General features: G+C 42.6%; 1 protein-coding gene across 2 annotated transcripts in view; it reads left to right on the forward strand.

Annotated features, from left to right (window-relative positions):
* Window positions 1–238: 238 nt before the first annotated feature.
* Window positions 239–22,362, forward strand: part of PDS5A (PDS5 cohesin associated factor A) — a 92,887-nt gene continuing 70,763 nt past the window's right edge. Inside the window, exons 1-2 of one of the 2 annotated variants that reach the window (XM_075091640.1) lie at window positions 239–516; window positions 1,351–1,521. In XM_075091640.1, coding sequence (XP_074947741.1) covers window positions 490–516; window positions 1,351–1,521 — 198 coding nt within the window. In that variant the 5' untranslated portion in view covers window positions 239–489. The remainder of the gene's footprint in view (window positions 517–1,350; window positions 1,522–22,362) is intronic. The other variant, XM_075091639.1, reaches the window with a different exon arrangement.

The following is a 22,362-nucleotide window of genomic DNA, read 5'->3' on the forward strand; positions in this document are numbered from 1 at the left end:
CTCCGGGAGTTTTGGCGCCAAGCGGGAGGCAGCGCTGCGGCGGCCGCGCCCGGTACTACCCGCCGCCACCGCCCTGCGCGGGGCTCGGCGGGGCAGAAGACTTACGGGCCTGCCTCGCCCCTGCCCCGGGGGCCGGGGGATCCTGGCTGGGCGGCGCTGCGGGCCCGGTCTCAGGCCGGAGGGCGGGCAAGGGGAGGGGGGCGGCGCGGCGTGGAGCGGAGCCTCCTCCCGGGCTGCTCTTCCCCGGCCGGACGGAGAGCGGCACTGTGTCCCCGCCGCGCACGCTCCGCCGGAGCCTCCCCCTCTCCCCGGCCGCCGCCGCCGCTGCCGCCACCGAGCAGCCTCCCCCTCCCCCCAGCCCTCCCTCCCCGAGCAGGAGCCGCCGCCGCCGCCGCACCGCGGAGCAGGGAGGCAGCGGGAGCAGCCAGGGTAGCGGCTGGCGGGGGTGGCGGCGGAGCGGCGAGGACCACCCGGCACGGAGGCTACTCAATGCTGCACCTTCCGGAGCTGCATGAGGTAAAGGCGGCTCCGGGTCCCGCTTCCCTCCGTCCCCGCTCCCCCCCCCCCCACCCCAGCTCTCCCCGTCGCCCGCGGCGGGCGGGGGTGTGTGCGCGGAGCCGGGGCGCGGAGGGGGGGCTCTTTGTGGGCCCGACCGGGTGCGGGGCGGGGGGGCGAGGAGGGGCTGTGGGGCGAAGGGCTGAGGGGACATGAAGTTGCGGGAACAAATGGAAAGTGGAGAATGGCCTGGCCCCCTTTTCGGGGGGGCTCCCGCCGCTGCGGAGGGGGCGGGCGGGGGGCCCGGCGCCGGGCGGGGGGGGGCGGCGGGGGTGTTTTGTTTGTGCTCGCCGCCGCCTCCCTCCCTCCCTCCCTCCGCCTCTCCTGTTGGTTTCTCTGCCTCCTGATAGTTTTGAGGCCTAACTGTTTAGGCCTCGTCTCCCGGGGCCGGTGCGCCGGCTCCGAAGCACACCCCCCCCCGCCCCCGGGGCCGGGATTTGCACCCCCGCCCCCTCCTCCCCCCGCCCGGGCCGTACCGAGCCCTCGGACCCGGGGCATCCTTCGATCGAGCCCGAAATTTCATTGTAAAACCGTCGGCTCCGAACTAACAGTGTTGGGCTGGAGGAGCCCCGCAATGAAAGGAGGGAAACGGCGGGGCCGGAGTTACGGGGAGCGGCGGCGGGCCGGGCCTCGCCTCAGCGCCGCCCGGGGCGGGGGGGTGCGGCGGGGGCAGCGGCGGGGGGCGCGGCCGGCGGGGGGATAACCGGGGCCTTCGGCGAATTGAGGGTGAGAAATGGAAAAAGAGGGTTAGAAAGTCATTTCCATTCTGCTGAACTTTTGTTTTCTGACCGATAGAGGCCGGTAGAGGACTGTGGAGAAGGAAAGTTCATAACCAGCAGCACCAGGATGGACTTCCCTGCTACCCAACCAAAACCTGCTGCCGATGGTAAAATCATCTACTATCCTCCTGGAGTGAAGGAGATCACGGACAAGATCACCAACGATGAGGTGGTTAAACGGTTAAAGGTAGGTAAGCAATCCTGACCACCGTCCCCTCCCCTGCAGCTTTTGCTTCTTAAGGTAAACATTTCATCAGGGGAAAGGAGAACTGCCAGAGAACTGTTTCCTTGTCATGGTTGAAATGTCTCCTTCGTGCCTGCACACCATAATGGGAATACTGCTTCCTTACTTTTCCTTAAAAGAGGAGTCATTTTTGTAATTTGTTTCTCTGCTTTTGTGAGTTCTCCCAAAGCCAGAGTTGATACGTTAAACTGCTAATCTGTACATGAAATACATACACGGTTTTGGGGAGAGGTCTGAACTGGAATCACAAGTAATAATTGCAGGATACGTTACTGAAAGTTTTTGTTAGTAAGCTAGAAGATTCGTATGGGTTCCAGCACTATGACCGAGCGTAGTTGGGCAGAGGCGACAACTAGATCTAGCTAAGGCTATCGACTGAAAAGATAGGACTGTTCAGAAACAGCAAAGATTAATTTCTGGAGCTTGTAGATGGAATTTTGAAATTGTTTTACATTTAAAACCTGCCTCAGATTTTGCAATTTGATCTAATACATATTGTTTATTTCTTATTCAGTATAACTGGTGCTTGGCAAAGTTGCTACATTTTCATAAGCAAAATGGACTGTTAAAAAAGCATCTCTGCTTGCTTGACAGCCTTCTGGGGGACTGTGAGGCTTACCTGTATTTTTTATTTTCTTAATACCTTTTTCCACTGGAAATATGAAACACTACTGTGATACTGTAGTTATTATTTCTTAACTCTGCTGAAAATAGAGAATAAAGTTGAGCATTGATCAAGTATTGGCACAGCTCATTTGTTAACGCCATGGTCTTTGGACCAGAAAGTTGTCATAATCTGGGATTTGGTCCTGTGCCCAGGGTGGAGATATAGTAATAATTTTTTAGAGATCGGAAATATTCTCTCATCTGATGATCTGTTTCCCATCACAACAGTGACCCCACAAAGATTTAAAAGTAGCAATCATGGTCTTGGCCAGTCAGGTAGTACATTGAAAAATGTTTTACCCATAAATGTGAAGACAACGTAGGCTTTGTGCTTTGCTTTGCTTTCAGAGCAGCAAGGCAGATGTCAGTTTTTTCTTTGAAAACGAGCCTTTTTGTCCAATTACAGTTTTGAAAATTATTGAATGGACAAGTCCATATTCCTTGTCACAGGAGAAGATCCTAGAGTTCTGATTGTTTGGATGGAGACCATGAATCAAAGTCTGTGTGGAATGGGAAGGAGTGCAGTTTTGGGGTGCTCACCGAAGTGGATATTTTATTTTGTCCCCAAGTGGAGAACTTGCAGCGGTGAGCTTGCCATTCCTAGATAATAGGAATAATAGAATTTCCAAGTCATGTATATATGTTTTGCTGAATTCACGTGTGTGTGTTGGGCATAATTTTCAGGCTGAGAGCAGATTTTTTTTCTGTCATTTTTTTATGAACTACTGTTAAGGAAGTCAGGTGACCTCAAGACTGTATATTAGCTTTAAATGGGAACAAATACTTTGGTAGTGGACCTACCATCACTGAAACAACAGAGGAAGATTTTTCTTATCTTATCGGTACTGCTTAATCTGAGTTTGAGGAATTTTTTTGGTCAGATATCGGCTTTACTGAAGCATCAAGAAAATTGGAAGTACTGTACCCTTTGGAACTAAACCAATGATACTTTTTTGCTTATGTTTTTGAATAGAGATATATATAATCTTTATTTATTAAATCTAAATCTTTATATCAACTTGATTTATGAAAACAAACTTCGACATGTGGAATATTATGATGCGGTGCTTGGGATGGAAATGTTTGAAAAAGTTCTGATCAATTAAAAGATAACTTTCCACACTTTAAATATGACTTAATATTAAAAGCCAGCTTTAGCAGAATGTACAAATTTAGGCATGAATCAATCTTAGAAACTGTAGAGTTTTTGCCACCTTCTTGGCCGTGCATGATCTAAAGATGCTCTCTGTGTCTCTCATAGAAGATGCATGTGTAACTTAGTGCTTTGGCCACCAGGGTTTGGATCAGTTCCTGCAAATTTTTGTTCTTTTAGCTTATTGAAGTCATGGTCAGCTTAATTGGTTACAAATTTGTGTCCTTATTAGCAACTTTTCTGATATCACATCTGTATTTTTGTGTCCAGACCTTCTTGTAATGAAGGCATTTCTTATTATTGGAACTTGAGACGTTCTGGGCACCTGTCCCAGAGTGCCTGAGCAGCAGCTTTTGTGCCAAGGACTTTTAAAAAGAATGTTTTTCTATCCTTTCGCTCCTTCTGCTTGGGGTTGTGGGTAATAAAATGTAGGCCAGATTCATTTACAGTGTTTTGATATATCTGTATGATAACATTAGCACTGTCCTAAAAATGGAAGTATTGAGAATTTTAAAATCAACATGTACCTTCTGAGCAGTGTAGAAAGGAAACGCCTCTGGATTGCATATGTATGATGAATGAAACACTAGTTCAGGAGCTTGATGGAGTAAAAGGTGGTTTCTGGTGTGTTAGATTACGTTGATGGGTCGGTGCTTTCTTGGAGTGGGACAGTATGAGGTGTATAATTTCAGCTATTGAAGAAGCGATTGTAACTGTGATGTGCTATGGTTGGGGACAAGTGTCCATTTAAGAGATCCAATTAAGTTTAACCAAACTAGGCAGCTAGTATGTAGCAGGGAGTTGAGGCTTATGGTACTTTGACTACAAAAGTTGGGGGTTTTTGAGGGGGGATAATGTTCCTCTTTACAGTGCAACTCTTCAAGTTATATAGTGATTGCCTTCAGGGCTGTAAGTCAAATGCTTGTCAATTTAGTAAGGCTTGTGGGCAGAGGTGATAACTTTTATTTAACCAAGCCATAGAAGCGGAAAACAAACAATTCCGAGGCACCCAAGTAGTCCTCCTTGGGTTCCAAAATTGAGCTAGCAGCTAAATACAAACTGAGAACAATTGTCCTAGCAATATCATATTTCTTCATGTAAGATAGTTGAAGGTTGAAAGAAGTTTTAGAAGCTCAGCATCTGCTTTGCTGCAAAGCTTCTTTATGACTCTTGAAATGTTTTCAAAATTTACTCTATTTTACTGCCTTCTCAAGCTCCAGACTTTTATATTGTTGTCAGTAAACTGTTAAATATCAGATATAACTTTATTTGGTCACAAGAGAATATTTTGATGTCTTTATATATAACCTTGTCATCATTATGAATAAGATTAATAGTAGCATACTTAATTGTCAGATAACTAAAAATAGTACCACCAAGCCAAAATGTATAAAGTTTCTCAGAAGACTGACTTAAACAGCCTCTGTAGGCAAAGCCAGAATTGCCACTGAAAAGTGGCACGCTCTGCTGCTGCTTTCCCAACCTCTGTTCTGTACCCTCCCTAGAAGCATTTTGTTTTGCAGCGTGTCAAAATGGATGGGTGAACATCTCTGGGTTAAAATTTGGGAGGAAAAAAACCCCACCAAATCTGTGTTAACTTTAGCGTGAATTGTTTTCTTGCCTGATTTATTGTGAGAGCTCACAAATGCTTGTGCTGGCATATAGGGTAAGTCATAACTTCTTCCTGTGGCAGTCCTGCCTTAGAGTGTTGAAGGAACTTCAGAGTCGATTTAAATGTGACAGTTGGCAAATGTTACCTTTTGAGATAGTTTTGCAGAAACAATGTAAAAGTCCCTGTCTCTGTCTTGCCTGCTAGATTTTTTAAGTAAAAGAAATAATGCACGATGACAAATTCAGATATAGCTTTGTATCAACAACTGTACAGTTTGCTAAAGCATATGACAAGTCTGTAGAAAAAAGGAAAACATTTATAGTGCAGTGTTTTATTTTACCTATGGATATCAGTGTAAGCAACACTAATTCATGACATCTGTAAAAAGTACGCTTAATCAGACACTTAAGATACGAAAGTACCAAAAAACCCCAAAAGTTTCTGAAACCTTCCAAAGGAAAAGGAGTGACAAATTAGTTTCAGCATAGAGATTTTTAACAAAGGTTTAAGGCAATGTAAAAACCTTTCTTTGTGAAATTGAGTTTTATGGGTTAGAATTTGTTGAAGGCAATGTAGTTCTTTACCATAGCTAGGGTTAATATTCTGTTTTCTGGATTTTTTTGGTTGTATTTTTTTGGGGGTGGGGTGGAATGGTGGGGTGGTGTTTTGGGTTGGGGTGGGGGAGTGATTTTCCATTTTGTTTTTCAATCAGTCCAGTAGTCTTGTTGCTTTTCCCATGGTGGTAGTCTGACAAGGCATTTCTGTGCACGTTTCTTTTGATTTCCACCCCCCACCCTTCCATATTCTCCCCAATTCTCACTTTGCCACCCCACCCCAAGGCCTAGATTGTGATCCTCTGGAGAAGTTAGCAGTCTTAGTGTGCGTTGAAGTCTTCCTTATCTTGTTCCATGGCATTTCTTAGTTATCTGATATGTATTTGTGCCAGAGTGAAACACACTCCATCTCCTTCTTCCCATTGTCTTTCTGCGTGTTCCTCTGGTTGTTAGATGTTGGCCTCTTTGTAGTTGGGCCTGTTGTGTCTTTATCTTTGGAAGATTATCCTCATATCACTAGAAATAGTTAATGCTAATAATTTATCATATTATGCACGGGTGTGTTTTAGGCATCTGTTACATAATGCTAAAACTGAGAAAGGTTACTTTTTTTGCTACTTAAACGTTTTGGAGTAGGCTGGAGGTATGTGAGAGGAAAAAAAAAGTTGCTCTTTACTCAACCTGGTATTTCTGTATAAGTTAATGACCACTCTCTGAGATTGTGTAGTTAGATGGACTTTCGATCTGACCTGGCTAAGCTTAGGTAGTTATTTTGAAGGAAACTTAACAAATTAAAGTATCATGTGGGGGGAGAAAATCTATTATATATTGTGTCACACACTAGAATTTGGTGTGCTGGAGAGGGAAAGATATATGTATTAAGTATGCTGGATTGTATTAGTTAATAATACTATTTGCTGACAAGACTTAGGTGACATGGGTATTTTCATGGCTTAGACCTCTGACTTGCATGTACTTAGATGCTTACATTTAAGAATGAGAAGTAGTTTTGTGGATTTCATATAGCCAGGTTACAGTAATGATCAGCAGTTAATTATTCTAACAATTTTAAAACTTCCATTAATTGTATTTAACTGCAGACTGCAGTTTGCAATGTTCTTGAGCTATTGCTGGCCACATAAGCCTAAAGCCAAATTTCTAATTTGATTTTGCTCATAGTTTAATCTTTTTAATTAGTTTGACTCTTGTTACAATCAAGTTTTTCATTAACTAGGACAGGCCACTAGTCAGAGAAGAAGAAATCTTGTTCTGATTTTTTTCCAGTGGAATATTAGCTGTTTGCTTTGTAAATGTCCCAATTTAATCAATCCTTAGAGAAATAGACCATGTAGGCTCACCCAGTTCACCCAGATATTACTTAATTTCAAATTGATTGGTGATGAGACCCTTTGTTTTTGTATCTGATAATTTTCTTGTTACAAGTGCATCACTAATTAACGACAATTTCACATGTACAATATTATTCTAATGGTATCCTGGCAACAAGAAGATAACTATATTGTGAAAGAAAAGAAGCCCCAATTTGAAAGGGGGAAAAATAGAGGTTGCTGAATTAGGGATGATAACTTCTGATGATTGACCAGCAAAATGGACAGACTAGTTGAGAAGTTCTTATGCCCTTATTTATTCTGTTATAAACCTCGAAGAATTATTAAATTTATTCTTGAGCTAGTGCTTTTTTGTGAGGTGAGGATGTGGTCTTAGTCACAGTTTAAAAGATGGGGAACTGAAGAGCTGCTGAAATGAAAAAAACCAAACCCAAACACAAGAAAGAGAAGCTGGCTTCATATGCCTGATTTGGCATTTCTAAAACGTGAGTTCCGAAGTGACTGTGCATTCTGTTGCACTGTACATGTTTAGACCACAAGTTCCTTTGATTTCAGTTATATTTCTGAGTTGCTAGCACTTCTGTAAACCAGGCCTCATCATCTCTGCCTAAGAACACAGAAAATGACAAACATTTTCTGTGGAAACTTTGTTATAGGCTGTTTAACAGGCATCATATAGAAACTTTGTAATAGATGGGAGGCTAGTATGCAAGTCTCCAGGCTTAACTGTTCTAAAACATAGCATAGAATATTCCTTTCCTGCAATATTTTCCTTCAGTTATAGTCTTCCAGCTTCAATAAGTAAGAAAGGTGGCCTTTGGTGATTGGGCAATACAGTCCTCTACCAAACAACCTTGATTAACTCCAGAGCAAGTCCTTTCTGTGGACTGAACGAAGTAATGGCCTCAAGTTTTTGGTTGGGGTCTTCTTTTTGTGTTGGGGTTTTTGTGGTGTTTTGTTTTGTTTGGGTTTTTTGTTTGGATTTTTGTTTTGTTTTGTTTTTTAAAGAAAAATAAAAAAGGTGTGTAATCACTTGCCAAATCGCATGTAAACATTAGGTTTGAAGATCGAGGCCACTCTCCATAATCTTTGAGAAGTTGTGGAGAGTGGGGGATGTCCAGAAGGACTCGAGGAAGGCAAATGTTACCCCTATCTACAAGAAGGGCTCGAGAGAGGATCCAGGTAATTATAGGCCCATCAGTATTACTTCAAACCCTGGGAAAGTTATGGAACGAATCCTCCTGGGGGCCATCACAAGTCAAATGAAGCATATGATTGGGAAAATCCAACATGGCTTCACTAAGGGCAGATCGTGCTTGACAAACCTGGTGGCCTTCTACGACAAGGCGACTTGCCTGGTTGACAGGGGGAAGTGGTTGACATTGTCTACCTGGACTTCTCTAAGGCTTTTGATACGGTTCCCAATGGACTCCTCCTGGAGAAATTGATGCGTTATGGCCTAGACAAGTGGTCTGTGCAGTGGGTGGGGAACTGGCTGACAGGCGGCACCCAAAGGGTAGTGGTACATAGCTGTCTTTTAAAGTGGCAACCTGTCACAAGTGGGGTCACCCAGGGATTGATATGGGGCCCAATGTTATTCAACACCTTTATAAGTGATCTGGATAACGGGATCAAGTGTAGCCTGATGAAGTTTGCTGATGACACCAAATTGAGCAGGGAAGTAGACACTCCAGAAGGGAGAGCCACTCTGCAGGAAGATCTGGATAGGCTGGAAGAGTGGGCTAACAAGAACCTTATGAAGCTCAATAAGGACAAGTGTAAGGTCATGCACCTGGGAAAACATAATCCAGGAGTGCAGCACAGACTGGGATCCACCTGGATGGAGAGCAGCTCTGTGGAAAGGGACCTGGGGGTCCTGGTGGACAGGAAGCTCAACATGAGCAAACAGTGTGCTGCTGCAGCCAAAAAGGCCAACAGGATGCTGGGTTGCATCAAAAAGGGCATCACCAGCAGAGATAAAGAAGTTGTTATCCCGCACTACTCAGCACTGGTCAGGCCACACCTGGAGTACTGTGTACAGTTCTGGTCCCCGCTCTACAAAAAGGATGTGGACAGGCTGGAAGGGGTCCAGAGAAGGGCGACCAAGATGTTCAAAGGCCTGGGAAGCCTGTCATACAAGAATAGGCTGGGAGAGCTGGGTTTGTTCAGCCTTGAGAAAAGGAGGCTCAGAGGGGATCTCATTACAATGTACCAGTGCTGAAGGGGCAGCTACAAAGAAGACGGAGACTCCCCTTTTACCAGGAGTTACATGGAGAGGGCAAGGGGGAATGGACACAAGTTGCTCTTGGGGAGATTCCGATTGGACACCAGAGGGAAATTTTTCACACTGAGGACAGTCACCGTTGGAATAATCTCCGAAGGGAAGTGGTTGACTTGTCCACGTTGGACACTTTTAAGATTTTGCTGGACAGGCTGCTGGGCCATCTTGTCTAGACTGCGCTCTTCCTAGAAAGGTTGGACTAGATGATCCCTGAGGTCCCTTCCAACCTGTGATTCTGTGAGACTGACTAGGGGTTTGAGAAGTAAACAATCGTATACCTTGGAAAGGAGATGAATAAGAGTTGTGATAAAAGCATACAAAATAACAAATGACAGACAGTAAATTAAGAAATTCTGGGTTTTCCTCCTCTCTCCTGAAGAAAGGGCATTCATTGAAGTTGTAACTTTAAAAAATTGTTGAAGGTTAAGTATTTCTTAGGCTTATACTGGAGGGTTGTGGCAGAGCAGAGCTGAACTGATGTATTTAATATAAGTGACATGCTTTAATCATATACGTCACCTACTTTAGGTGGGTGTGGCTGTCAGTAGGTATTTTTATGGTATAATGTGGGAGACTTCTTGTGTATTCAAATATTTTAAGTAAAGTTCAGGTACAAAATCCTTGACATATCACTGCACTCTTATGAGGAGTTTGTATGCATAAGTTTGCAAAACAGCAGGAGCCTTAGCTGTGCTCAAAGACTCATAAAGGAGGTGTTAATCTCACAACAGTGCTATGGCATGAAAGAAAAATGATCCCTTGGTTTGCAGGCAGTAATATGGAGATGATTGATACGGAGGGAAATCAAACTACTTCTGAGATTACTTTTCTTCCCTTTCTACTTGAATCAATTCATATTATTTTATCTGCTTAATGCCTATGTGCATCTTTGCTACCAAAAAGAAAAACAACAGACAAAATAATTAGCAGATCATTTGTTCACAGTAGATATTATAGCCATTTTGGTAGTTAAAGAAACAGAACTTTTGTCTAGTCCCCAATCTATGTTAAACATTCTTTGTATATGAAATTTCTCCAGACTGCAATATCTTCTTAATCATCATTGTTACCTGGAAATCTAAAACACATGCTTATTTTTGGTGTCACTCAAAGCAACGTGTGATTGCTGGCTCTGCAGCTGCAGCAAACTAATGAACTGTATTCCCACTGCTGTGCTGACATCAGAATTTGGCTGTTGCAAAGATGTCTTAAGCATGATGAAGTACTGTCAAAGGTAAACAAAGATAAAATTGGCACAAAGTAGGTTCCTGCTTGGAAAGGAAGATTGAAAACTTCGTGGCACCTAGATAGCATGGGATACCCTAAACGTATCTTTTATTTATGTGAGCCAGATGATACATACTTATCTGATGGAGATGTCAGAGCTTGCAATGTTAGGATCAGTTTTGCAGCCACAGTGGGGGAAAATCCATTCAAAATTACTGTGAAGACTGGTCAGCCTTTTTAATGTCTTATTCTCAAGGGAATTCCTATTTCTTTCTAGTTCAGTAATATTACCTAATCTTAATGGTACTCTATTGTCTTCCATGAATAGAGCCTGTCACCTTTTGCTGAAACACTATTTGGTGTAGTCATTAGCGATTTTAGGATTTATATAATGTTTTTAGTGTTGTATTTTAATACCTTATGGTAGAAATTAAGATATTTATCTCCAGAGATTTATCAAAACTCTCCAAACTGTTGAAGCAGAGAAAAAGTTTTGTACTGGCAAAATACATTAATAAAAATCAGAGAGACATATGTCTTTTCTGTTTACAAATGATCTTTTGAACTGATACAGACATTGAAGATGAAAGAGAAGGAGAAAGAAAATTTTAAAAGGAGTTTGGAGGTATCAAATATTTCTGGAGTCTTCTTCCACACTCTTCATTGCTGGTTACAGCACCTGAAAAATGCACACGCTTAAAAAAAAAAGTAGATATGTTAGTGTTTAGTAGTACTAGCATTTGCTTGCAGTCATTAAAGAATTCCCTTTCATCTGCAGTTGTAGCCTCTGTCTTTCTTATGGCTTTCTATGGAAATAATCTGATTGACCATCAGGCAATAGCTTTAGATCTGCAGGTTTACTTTTTTTAAAAAAAATATTGTGTAATTATTGATCTTGAAACTATTTTTATCACTGCATCTAGTGGTTGTTCAGATCGGCAGTGGTGAGATAGCTGAGAGAGGTGCAAAGACAATCAAAAGGGACTTTAGAGGACTGGGGGGATTACTTGAAGGATCAGGAGCACGGTAGTGTTTTCCTCCATCCAGTTGGTAGCCGGGAGGCATACGGAAGGGAACAGGAAGTCCCATCTCATTAACCCCTGGCTCAGAGGCTGGTGCCAGCAGTGGAATTTTGTTTTTTTGGATCGTGGGGCAGTTTACATGGCCCCAGGCCTGCTTGAGACAGATGGGATTCACCTGTCGCAAAGAGGGAAAAGGATTCTGGCTCAGGAGTTAGCAGGCCTCGTTGAGAGGGCTTTAAACTGGATACGAAGGGGGAAGGCGATAAAACCAGTCTTGCTAGCTATGAGCCTGGGGGTGGCATGCCTGTGTTGGAGAAGAGATCAATAGCTCAACTGAAGTGCATTTATACCAATGAATGCAGCATGGGCAATAAACAGAAGGAGCTGTAAGCCATTGCATGCCAGGAAAACTATGATGTGATCGCCATCATGGAAACGTGGTGGGATGACTCACACAACTGGAGTGCTGCAGAGGATGGCTATAAGCTCTTTAAAAGGGACAGGCAAGGAAGGAGAGGTGGAGGGGTAGCCTTGTATGTTAGAGAGTGTTTTGACTGTCTAGAACTCAACAACGGTCGTGATAAGGTTGAGTGCTTATGGGTAAGGATCAGGGGGAAGGCCAATAAGGCAGACATCCTGGTGGGAGGCTGTTATAGACCACCCAGCCAGGATGAGGAGACAGATGAAGTACTCTACAAGCAGTTGGCTGAAGTCTCACAATCTCTAGCCCTTGTTCTCGTGGGAGACTTCAACTCACCAGATATCTGCTGGAAATACAACACAGCAGAGAGAAAGCAGTCTTGGAGGTTCCTGGAGTATGTGGGAGAGAACTTCCTGACGCAGCTGGTGAGCGAGCCAACCAGGGGAGGTGCCCCGCAGGGCCTGCTGTTTATGAACAGAGAAGGCCTGGTGGGTGATGTGGCGGTCGGAGGCTGTCTTGGGCTCAGTGACCATGACATGACAGAGTTCTCGATTCTTGGAGAAGTAAGGAAGAAGGTCAGCAAAACTGCTACCCTGAACTTCAGAAGGACAGACTTTGGATTGTTAAGGAGTCTGGTTAACAGAGTCTCTTGGGAGGCAGTCCTGAAGGGCAAAGGAGTCCAGGAAGACTGGATGTTATTAAAGATGGAAGTGTCAAAGGCGCAGGAGCAGGCCGTCCCCATGTGCCGTAAGTCAAGCAGGTGGGGGAGAAGACTGGCTTGGCTGAATAGTGAGCTTTGGCTGGAACTCAAGAGAAAAAGGAGAGCTTACTGCCTTTGGAAGAAGGGGCAGGTGACTCAGGAGGACTACAAGGATGCTGTGAGGTTATTCAGGGAAAAGATTAGGAAGGCGAAGGCCCAACTAGAACTTAAACTGGCCGCCACCGTTAAAGATAACAAAAAATGTTTTTATAGATACATCAGTGACAAAAGGAGGGCCAGGGAGAATCTCCCTCCTTTGCTGGATGCGGAAGGTAACCTTGCCAGGAAAGATGAGGAGAAGGCTGAGGTACTTAATGCTTTCTTTGCCTCAGTCTTTAATAGTCAGACTGGTCATCCTCAGGGTTGTCAGGCCCCTGTGCTGGGAAATGGAGCTAGTATGCAGAATGAAGTCCCAGTTGTTGAAGAGGGGGCAGTCACCAACCTGCTTCTTCACAAGTCCATGGGGCTGGATGGGATCCATGCAAGGATACTGAGGGAGCTGGCGGAGGAGCTTGCCAAGCCACTGTCCATCATTTATCAGCAGTCGTGGTCAACCGGGGAGGTCCCGGATGACTGGAAACTAGCAAATGTGATGCCCCTCTACAAGAAGGATCGGAAGGAGGATCCGGGGAACTACAGGCCTATCAGCCTGTCCTCGGTGCCGGGAAAGGTCATGGAGCAGATCATCTTGAATGCCATTACACAGCACATGCGGGACACCCAGGGGATCGGGCTCAGCCAGCATGGGTTTATGAAAGGGAGGTCCTGCCTCACTAACCCAGTCTCCTTCTATGATAAGGTGACCCGCTTAGTGGATGAGGGGAAGGTTGTGGACATATTCTACTTGGACTTTAGTAAGGCCTGTGACACTGTCTCCCACAGCATTCTCCTGGAGAAGCTGGCTGCTCACGGCTTGGACAAGTGCACTCTGCACTGGGTTAAAAACTGGCTGGACGGCCAAGCCCAGAGAGTGGTGGTGAATGGAGTCAAATCCAGCTGGCGGCCAGTCACGAGTGGTGTTCCCCAGGGCTCAGTGTTGGGGCCGGTCCTGTTCAATATCTTCACTGATGATCTGGATGAGGGGATTGAGTGCCCCCTCAGTAAGTTTGCAGATGACACCAAGCTGGGTGGAAGTGTCGATCTGCTGGAGGGCAGGAAGGCCCTACAGAGGGACCTGGACAGGCTGGATCGTTGGGCTGGAGCCAGCGGTATGAGGTTTAACAAGGCCAAGTGCCGGGTCCTGCACTTGGGTCACAACAACTCCATGCAACGCTACAGGCTTGGGGAGGAGTGGCTGGAGAGCTGCCTGGAGGAGAAGGACCTGGGGGTGTTGGTTGACAGCTGGCTGAACGTGAGCCAGCAGTGTGCCCAGGTGGCCAAGAAGGCCAATGGCATCCTGGTTTGTATCAGGAATAGTGTGGCCAGCAGGAGCAGGGAGGTGATAGTGCCCCTGTACTCGGCACTGGTGAGGCCGCACCTCGAGTACTGTGTTCAGTTTTGGGCCCCTCACTACAAGAAGGACATTGAGGTGCTGGAGCGTGTCCAGAGAAGGGCAGCAAAGTTGGTGAAGGGTCTAGAGAACAAGTCTTATGAGGAGCGGCTGAGGGAGCTGGGGTTGTTTAGTCTGGAGAAGAGGAGGCTGAGGGGAGACCTTATCACTCTCTACAACTACCTGAAAGGAGGCTTTAGCGAGGTGGGGGTCGGTCTCTTCTTGCTAGTAACAAGCGATAGGATGAGAGGAAATGGCCTCAAGCTGTGCCAGGGGAAGTTTAGGTTGGACATTAGGAAAAACTTCTTCACGGAAAGGGTTGTCAGACATTGGAACAGGCTGCCCAGGGAGGTGTTTGAGTCTCCATCCCTGGAGGTATTTAAAAGAAGGGTAGACGTGGTGCTTGAGCATATGGTTTAGTGGTGGACTTGGCAGTGATAGGTTAGCGGTTGGACTCGATGATCTTGGGGGTCTTTTCCAACCTTAACAATTCTATGGTTCTATGATCTCATGTGAGAGACTATTGAAAGACCAACTTCAAACTTGTACTTACTGTGAAAATCTTACTACTGTAGTTTTAAGTGCCTGAGAATTGGTCTCTTAAAAAATTGAAAGAAAAGCATATTTATGTTTTTCAGTTTACTTTGTGTATGTGATAGTGCTTTGTCTGGACAAATGTCTTTAGCTTGCTTTTGTAATGAAATCAGGTTTTTATCTGATCAGTCTAATTTCTTCATTACTTATCTTCCCTGAAGTTACATTAGTTCAGAACTTGCTGGCAGTTGGGCAAAGGTTTCAGAGATGCAAGATTTGTCTAATTGGTGCTGAGCAGAATAGACGCATCCAAATTCTGTTTATACAAGGGAAATGGATCAGCGCTGTTAAACGTTTCAGAAGGCAGCAGCCAGTGTGCTAGCTGGAGTAGATTCAGCTAGTTCTCACATGGGTATTCCAAATGTTTTTTGGGATATGCTGCCCCCTCCCCAGCTCTCCAGGCACAGCACCCTGAGGGGAGCAGGCAGGTAGGGCAGGAGGGTGAGAGTGAGGAATGCAGAGGGAGTGAATTGGCAGCTGTTTTGGAGGAGAGTGATGGGGAACAGATCTGTTGGAAACCAGCCATCGTTAATTTTGCTGCTTATGATAAAACTCATTTCATATAAGAGAGGTAAAGGAGATAAACAGCTAAAATAAAGCACAAAAATGTTTTAATACTTTCTTAACCCACAGACTGGTAGAGACCTGTGCATGGTATTTGAAAATATTACTAATTTTTTAACTTAAAGTGGTGGTTTTTAACTAAAATGATAGCTGCATTCATTGGTACAAATGCTGAAGTAAAATGTGTGCAGCAAAAGTAGATTTGAACTTAGGAAGTGCTTAATATAAAGAAAATGTGCAGTTTGAGCCTTATAATGATGCCATAGTGTGGATGTGAAAAGAAGTGTGTTAAAATAAGTTGTTCCTTGAAAAAAAAACAAACACCACCGATTGACTTTATTTGTGTTACCAATTTAATGAAAGGAAAATGCTGTTGGTTATTCCCCCTTAAAATTTTCGCTCTATCTTCAGATAGAGTAGTAAAAGTTGCGTAAATCCTGTTATCTTAATACCATTTTGTGTTTTAACTGTGTTCTTATATGCATGTACTTAATTATCCAAAATGCAGTAATGGTTCTCCATAATAAACTCATTGAAATGTAATCAAACCATAGCCATAATTTAGTAGGGAATTATTTGAAATAAATTTTTGAGGAATATAAAAATTGTTCTTTCATTGTGATTTAAAAGAGTAAAACCTCATACTCTGTCGCTTAACTCTCACTTCCTGCAGTGCCTTTCTGTGGGCTTTAGTCCTGAAGTCCTAGTCCTAGTCATTAGAAAGAATAGATTTTTTTTTTTTCTTTAAAAACTTCGCCTGCATGAAACAGTGAAGAGGAACCATTCAGAAATTACACCCCTTTGTTCGTGCAATGGCACAATGTATTGTAGGATAAATGAAGGGAAGTTTAATTCTTAAGCTGTTGCAGTATTAAGAATGAAATAACGTAACCTCAATGCTTACTTTTGATGGTGGAAACCGAATTCAGCATTCTGGGGGGAGGTGGAAAAGGTTACCCTATATGTTTGGTTTTTGACAGGTTATTCTTTCTCAGCACTGAATTGCTGCAGAGTTAACGTTCATTCACTTACAAAGCAAAACAAAGAAATGCAAGGCAACTTTAAAGCTTTTTGCTGAAAATACATGTTTATTTAAATAAGTTATTCAGTCATCCTTTGTAAATGTAGTTGGCATGTGTCACTATTTCTGAAAAACTTCTAATCCATCTCTTCTCTAAAGCTCCCACTTCTGCTATCACCAGTAAAATTCCAGTGACAAGAAAAATAGTACTATTTTTGCTTGTGTGAAGTCAGTAAATGAAGGTCTAGGAGTTGCATTTGTGAGCCGTTAGTGACTTTTTTTTTCTTAGAAAATGTATGTAGAATATGAAAGTAGACATAACTCTGCAGCCTAAGGGAAATTGGGAATCTGGAAATAAGATTTCAGCTGTGTCGCAGTTGGAACTGGTAGTCTAGACTGCTGTAAAATCATGAATATTTTGCTTTAGGAAAATGGAGGGTTCACCAAGTACTAAAGCTATATCTTTGTAGAATATATACACGTTGGTACAACTGGAAGTAGGTCAGTAGAAAACCTAATAAGTTGTTAAAAAAAATCTCTTTACTTGGGAACTGGGAGTGAAAACCAAGTTAAAGGCTATGTTTCTAAACCTCAGCTGGGAAAGTGGGGGTGGTGTGTAATGTTTTCCAAAGTTTAAGCTCTTTCAGTGCTAGCCTTTTGCCTTTAAAGGTTAAAACACCTTCAGTCAGATGACATAGTAAAAAGGCTGCCATTTAATTTTGTTTCATTTTGACATTTTTGCCTGTTGTTCGTAGTTTAGGCTCTTCTGCACATTGGAGCATTCTGAGTTGGATTTCTTATGTAGATTAAAGCATACTCATCCTAGAGCTGCAGCTCTGTGTGCCACTCCATTTCTGATGCTAAAATTGGTTTCTGACACCCATATACATCTACGAGGATGGAGTTCACTACATTTTACCTAGCAGTGAAGCTGCTTTGAGAGAGATCTTCAGGGACTCTCCTACATCGGCTCTGCCTCCTGAGAAGTTGTACTCTGGGGTTGTGCCCTAATTCAGACGGGCTTGAGAATCTTGAGAGTCAGTCTGACTTCAGTCAGTATGTGGGCTGTGATGAGTTTAAGTTTTTGATTTAACGCCTGTCAACACTGGTTGAACTCCTGGCATCATGCAACATCCCCATAAAATTAATTTTAAAACTAGCCAATCACATAAAAATTTTATAAATGAGGAAAATATTAATTGCTAGCATTTTTAGGGGATGTTGAGGATTTTCCCACTGCTTTTCATCATATTTATCAATCTTCTGCTTGAAAACAAAGCTGTGGGCAAAAATAATTTCATCAGGAAGGTGAAAAGGTGGAGGGTAAGTAATGACAGGTTAGTTCTGCAGAGTACTGCAAGTCAGCTTAGTAATCTGAGCTGACCTGCATAGCGGGTATTTTAACATAGTCAAAAGCAAGTTAGTGTATCTAAAAATAAAAAAATGCAAGTCTTCTCTACAGGATGCCAGAACTGTGTCTGGAAGCTTGTCATCCTGACACTGTTGTACCTGACTACTTTGAGTACTCTTAAGTTGGTGCTGCTACTGAAGGAAACAGTTATTCATCTTCCCCACTGCTGCCATTGCTGTTCAGGGAGAATAACGATTCAAAGTAATTTGCCTTGTTTGAGTCAGCAGCACTCTCAGAGTTGTAGAAACAAATCAAGTTTGTGAAGAGTAAGAGGAGAAAAGTAAAAAGTGGAAGCATGTACTGATTGTAGGCAGGGAGGGGGAATGTAGGGTAGTTGGAAAGGATGGACTTGCTACACCAGTAGCTGGAGGATTGCCCTGAATCAGACCCTGGTGTCCTTCACTCTGCTGGAACGTGCAGAAGCACAAACACCAAAGCCAGCACTTTGAGCCAGTGAAATACTCTTGCTTGCTTGTGGGCCATCCTTTTCCACACACCAACTCAGGAGTGCCTGTGGCCTGCAGGATACTGGGTTGTGGAAGTGGTCCTATTCAAAACCATTTTTTTTCCAGGTTAGTTTTCATTTGGATCAGTGTGACTTAAACAGTCACCTACTACCCCCTCGTTGTGCTGGTAGAAGCTGTATGACAGTCTTGGGGTGGCAGAACTGTTACTTGCAGGGATTGGTTAATTTGGGACACTGTGTACATTGGTTTGACCATGTTAAATCAACTCAGAGTTTCATTAACCTGCACCCTGAGATTGGGCTGAAGCAGCCCCACCCTCCCCTGTGTGTTTTTACAGCCATGTAATGAGCTGGTTCAAGAAGCAGATCTATCTGAAAGGTAACCTAACCAGAAAAGGGATTTTTCAGTAGTGTCACTCATCAGGCGCATGTATGCTGGAGTAAGAGAGGGACAGGTCTGACAGATCTGGGTTGACTCTCAGTGTTATAAAACTGCACCGTAAGAAATTCTACAAACATCCCCTACCCCTCCAATTTGGTGAGGCAGTATCTGTATGGAAAATGAAGTGTGCCCCTTGTTTCGGAGAGCTGCAAATCTAAGTGCAGTGAATGATGCACTCTACCCTTCAATGTCTGAAAAAGAAAAGATAGAGGAGAGAATGTTCTCTGGTTAGAAACAACTGAAATCAGTTTATACGCAAATGTGTGGATTGTGCTGGTGCCAGTAATTTTGAACTAATGCGAATGTTGTGGAATCCATGATGACTTTTCTAATGTTTTAGCTGACTGGCTGCTGTAATAGATCATGCTATTCATATTAATGCATGATTGCTTTCAAAATAAATTGATTTTATATTGGAATTCAGAATTGGTATGGTAATATTTAGTGAGAGGTACTTACATACACTTGTCCTTTCTCTAGGAATGTTTGGCTTCCTCTTTTTTTCCCCTTATTGTCTTTCCTATTTGTACAAAAGAAAGAATTTGAGCTTTTAGTGTTGGTTTGTTTTTTTTTTCAGGCCTCCCTAAGCCTGAAGGCTTACAGTTCTGTACCAGTATTACCATTATGAGATGTGGTCTTTGGTGTTTAGGCTGGTCTTCTCCCGTTCGGCAATCCAAACTACTGAGTCTTGTGCTGTGACTTGAACTAGAGTAGGCGGTACACGTCAGTGCTTGCAAACGGATTTGTCTTCATGCCAGCTTTAGTTCTTCCACCACCACCACCACCCCCCCCCCGCCTGCTGTAGTTGATTGTTCTTGAAACAAAGAGTTGTGCTAACTTACCGGATGTATATTTGTCTGTAGGGGAATATGTGTGCGCATACATACACATATACAGAAATGAATGTTTTATTTGCGGATAATCAGACATTAAAAAAAAAAAATTGTATGGCCCAGCATATAGGCACAGTAAATAGCTTTATCCCTCCCAAGCGTGAACTGATAAAATGCAAGCAGTGGAATCTTTTTTTGTATCATCCCAAAGCCAGCATTATTAACACTCCACAGGGCTCATAGCAGGGACAGACCACGAATTTACTGTTGCACATGAAGCTCCTCCAGAATTACTCAAAGAAAGTGAAAACCTTTCTTCTTTAAATGTTGCTCATTTAACTCATATTTCTTGCACTTCAGGGCCTGAGAGTTGTGCAGAATATATTCAGGCCTCCTTGATTGGCCAAAAATCCGGCTGCTGTTGAAAAATGTTTGAACGTGATTTTGCTTTATTTGAAGAGGCGGTGCTTACAAAGAGCCTGCACTTGTGCGGTCGTGTATGCATTGGAATTCTGTAGTTGCCAAACTTTAGCCAGCCATAGGACTGAATTTTGCATGTTTTTCTAGTAATAATTTGTTTGTATATGGAAACATCTATGAAAATAGCTGCATAGGAATGTTGCCAGAAACTGCTGGTTGAAGTTGTATGGATAATTTTGATTATACAAATCCTCACTTTGAAATAATTTGATTTCATCTCTTGTTACTGAGTGGGTTTGTGGCTTGTTGTTTTTAGTTGTTTCATTTTGTATTGTTATTAAAGCAAATCTTTATTTGTAATCTTAATTCAGAAAGCTTCAAAATAATGCATAAGAAATGAATGTGTGGATGTGCTTTGCATATGTTCACCAGTCAGTAGTATATTGGGATTCATGGGGTTCAGTCTTTTTGTTTGTAAATAAATTCTGGAGATCTTAAGTGAGTTTTGATTCAAAATATCTAATTACCTCTCAAGTCTTTGATGATACGTGAAAAAAAATTGTGAGTAACTGATACCGTTCATGGCCAATGGATCAAATGTTCAGAGGCTTGACCAGCACAAACAAACTTGGGTACATTGTTTCTAGATGATTATTATGTTTTAAAGGGAAGCTAGATGGAGGCTAATACGAATATTACTGTAAACTGACTGTGCTGTCTCAACTGAGACAAGAATGCATACAAAACTGTCATACTGCAAATGAAGGGGGAAGATGCTCTGGTTTTCCAGGGCTTCTTTGAGATTGCTGACTAGGAGATACTGCTTTCTCACCCAAGACAAGTCATAAGCATACGGGATACGAAATGCTTAAGTTGGAAGAGTATACTCAGTGATGGAAAACTACTTTTCTACCACTTGGCCTCTCAATACTTGACTCTCACAAGGATCAGCTGTCTTCTGACATCCTCCTTTTGACATCTGAAAGCAGTTCCTAAGCAAATTCAAAACAAATGTTGTAGACATAGTGTCAACCATATGCAGATGGCCACGACCTGATTTGTATGTTACCCCATGATTTTATCACTATCAAGATAACCCTGTGTGCGAGCATTCAGAGCTCTGGCAAAAGACAGATGGGTAAAGCTAAAGCTGAGCGAGGCTGTGGTTTCAAGCAGGCAGCATTTTTCTCCATCCTTTCTGGATGTTTCCCTTTAGTACTTACTTCTTTTTGGTCCTTAGTACAGGGCAGTACTTCACCACTAGTGAGGAAACTGCCAATATTAGCATCTAGGAGTAATACCTTCTGGCCTCTCTTGGCTAGGAATTTCAACATCTGGAACAGAATTCTGTGATTAATCTTATCATGAATGTATCAGTATTTTGGGACTAGCTAATATAAATACTGAGGCATTTTCCTCAGTATAAGTTACCTGGGCAGCAACTTGTTGTCTCCTCCTATGCTCATTTCCCATAAAATTCATAGTCAAATATTAGGTCTCAGCGCTTTTCTTTAAGGTGCTAAATGGCTTCAGCTTAATGTCCGAGTTTAGGTACTAAAGATTATAGTTGACAGCTTTTGTTTCTCGATCATAAATCTTAACCAACAGCATTTTTAGGATTTTCAATGATCTCCTGCAGCTTTTGAAGGCTGTTGCAAACTTGCACAATCTGTAGACCAAAGTGCGCTTCTGAAGTCTTCCTTTCTTGCCTTGCGGAATGTTTAAAAACAAAACAAAAAATGCCAACAATACCAATTAAATTGGAATACATTTATTTTATATACTGTTACATTTTTCTTTTTAGGATGGAAAGGTTAGAAAACAAATTTAGCAAGGTACATTCCAGAGGTTTTTTTTGTAAACTGTTTCAATATGCTACTGACCTGCATTCTATGATCATGAAGCTGATTAAAAAAAAAATTAAAACAAAACACACAAAAACCCAGAAAAACAATATACAGAAAGTGAATGAAATTGAGTTTCATCTGGTTTTGGCTTTTTGAAGAATAAAAGTAATGGAACTTCATGTATTTTAAGTTTTGTATATGCAAGCTTAAGACAAACATAATTTTATATGGGATTCAGGACCTGAAGGCAATAACTATATTGTCTAGAATGTTTTTAGATAAGAAAAGTTAAATTTTGTGCTATGACATGTCTCATATATGCTTAAGAAATGGTTTGTTTTGACATTCGCCTGGTCAACTAGTTGTCATTCTCCTGCAGAGTTTGTATGAGAGAAATATCTGTTGTGTCCTTTTCTTTTATAGGTAACATTTCCCTTCCTCTTTTCAATTTTCACAGTCACTTAAAAAATAAAATGTTTTAGCTGTTTTTTAAATCTCCAGCACGTGTATGTGGACTACTGTTCTGAGGTCACAGTAGCTGAGCAAGTGAAGTTGAGTCTCTCGTTCAATTTTTGAGTCAGAGAAACAAAACCAAAGATCATTTTTAAACAATGAGGCATTATTTTTATAATATCTATATATGTAGTAATAG

The sequence above is a fragment of the Phalacrocorax aristotelis genome, chromosome 4 (assembly GCF_949628215.1).
Source record: "Phalacrocorax aristotelis chromosome 4, bGulAri2.1, whole genome shotgun sequence".
NCBI lineage: Eukaryota > Metazoa > Chordata > Aves > Suliformes > Phalacrocoracidae > Phalacrocorax > Phalacrocorax aristotelis.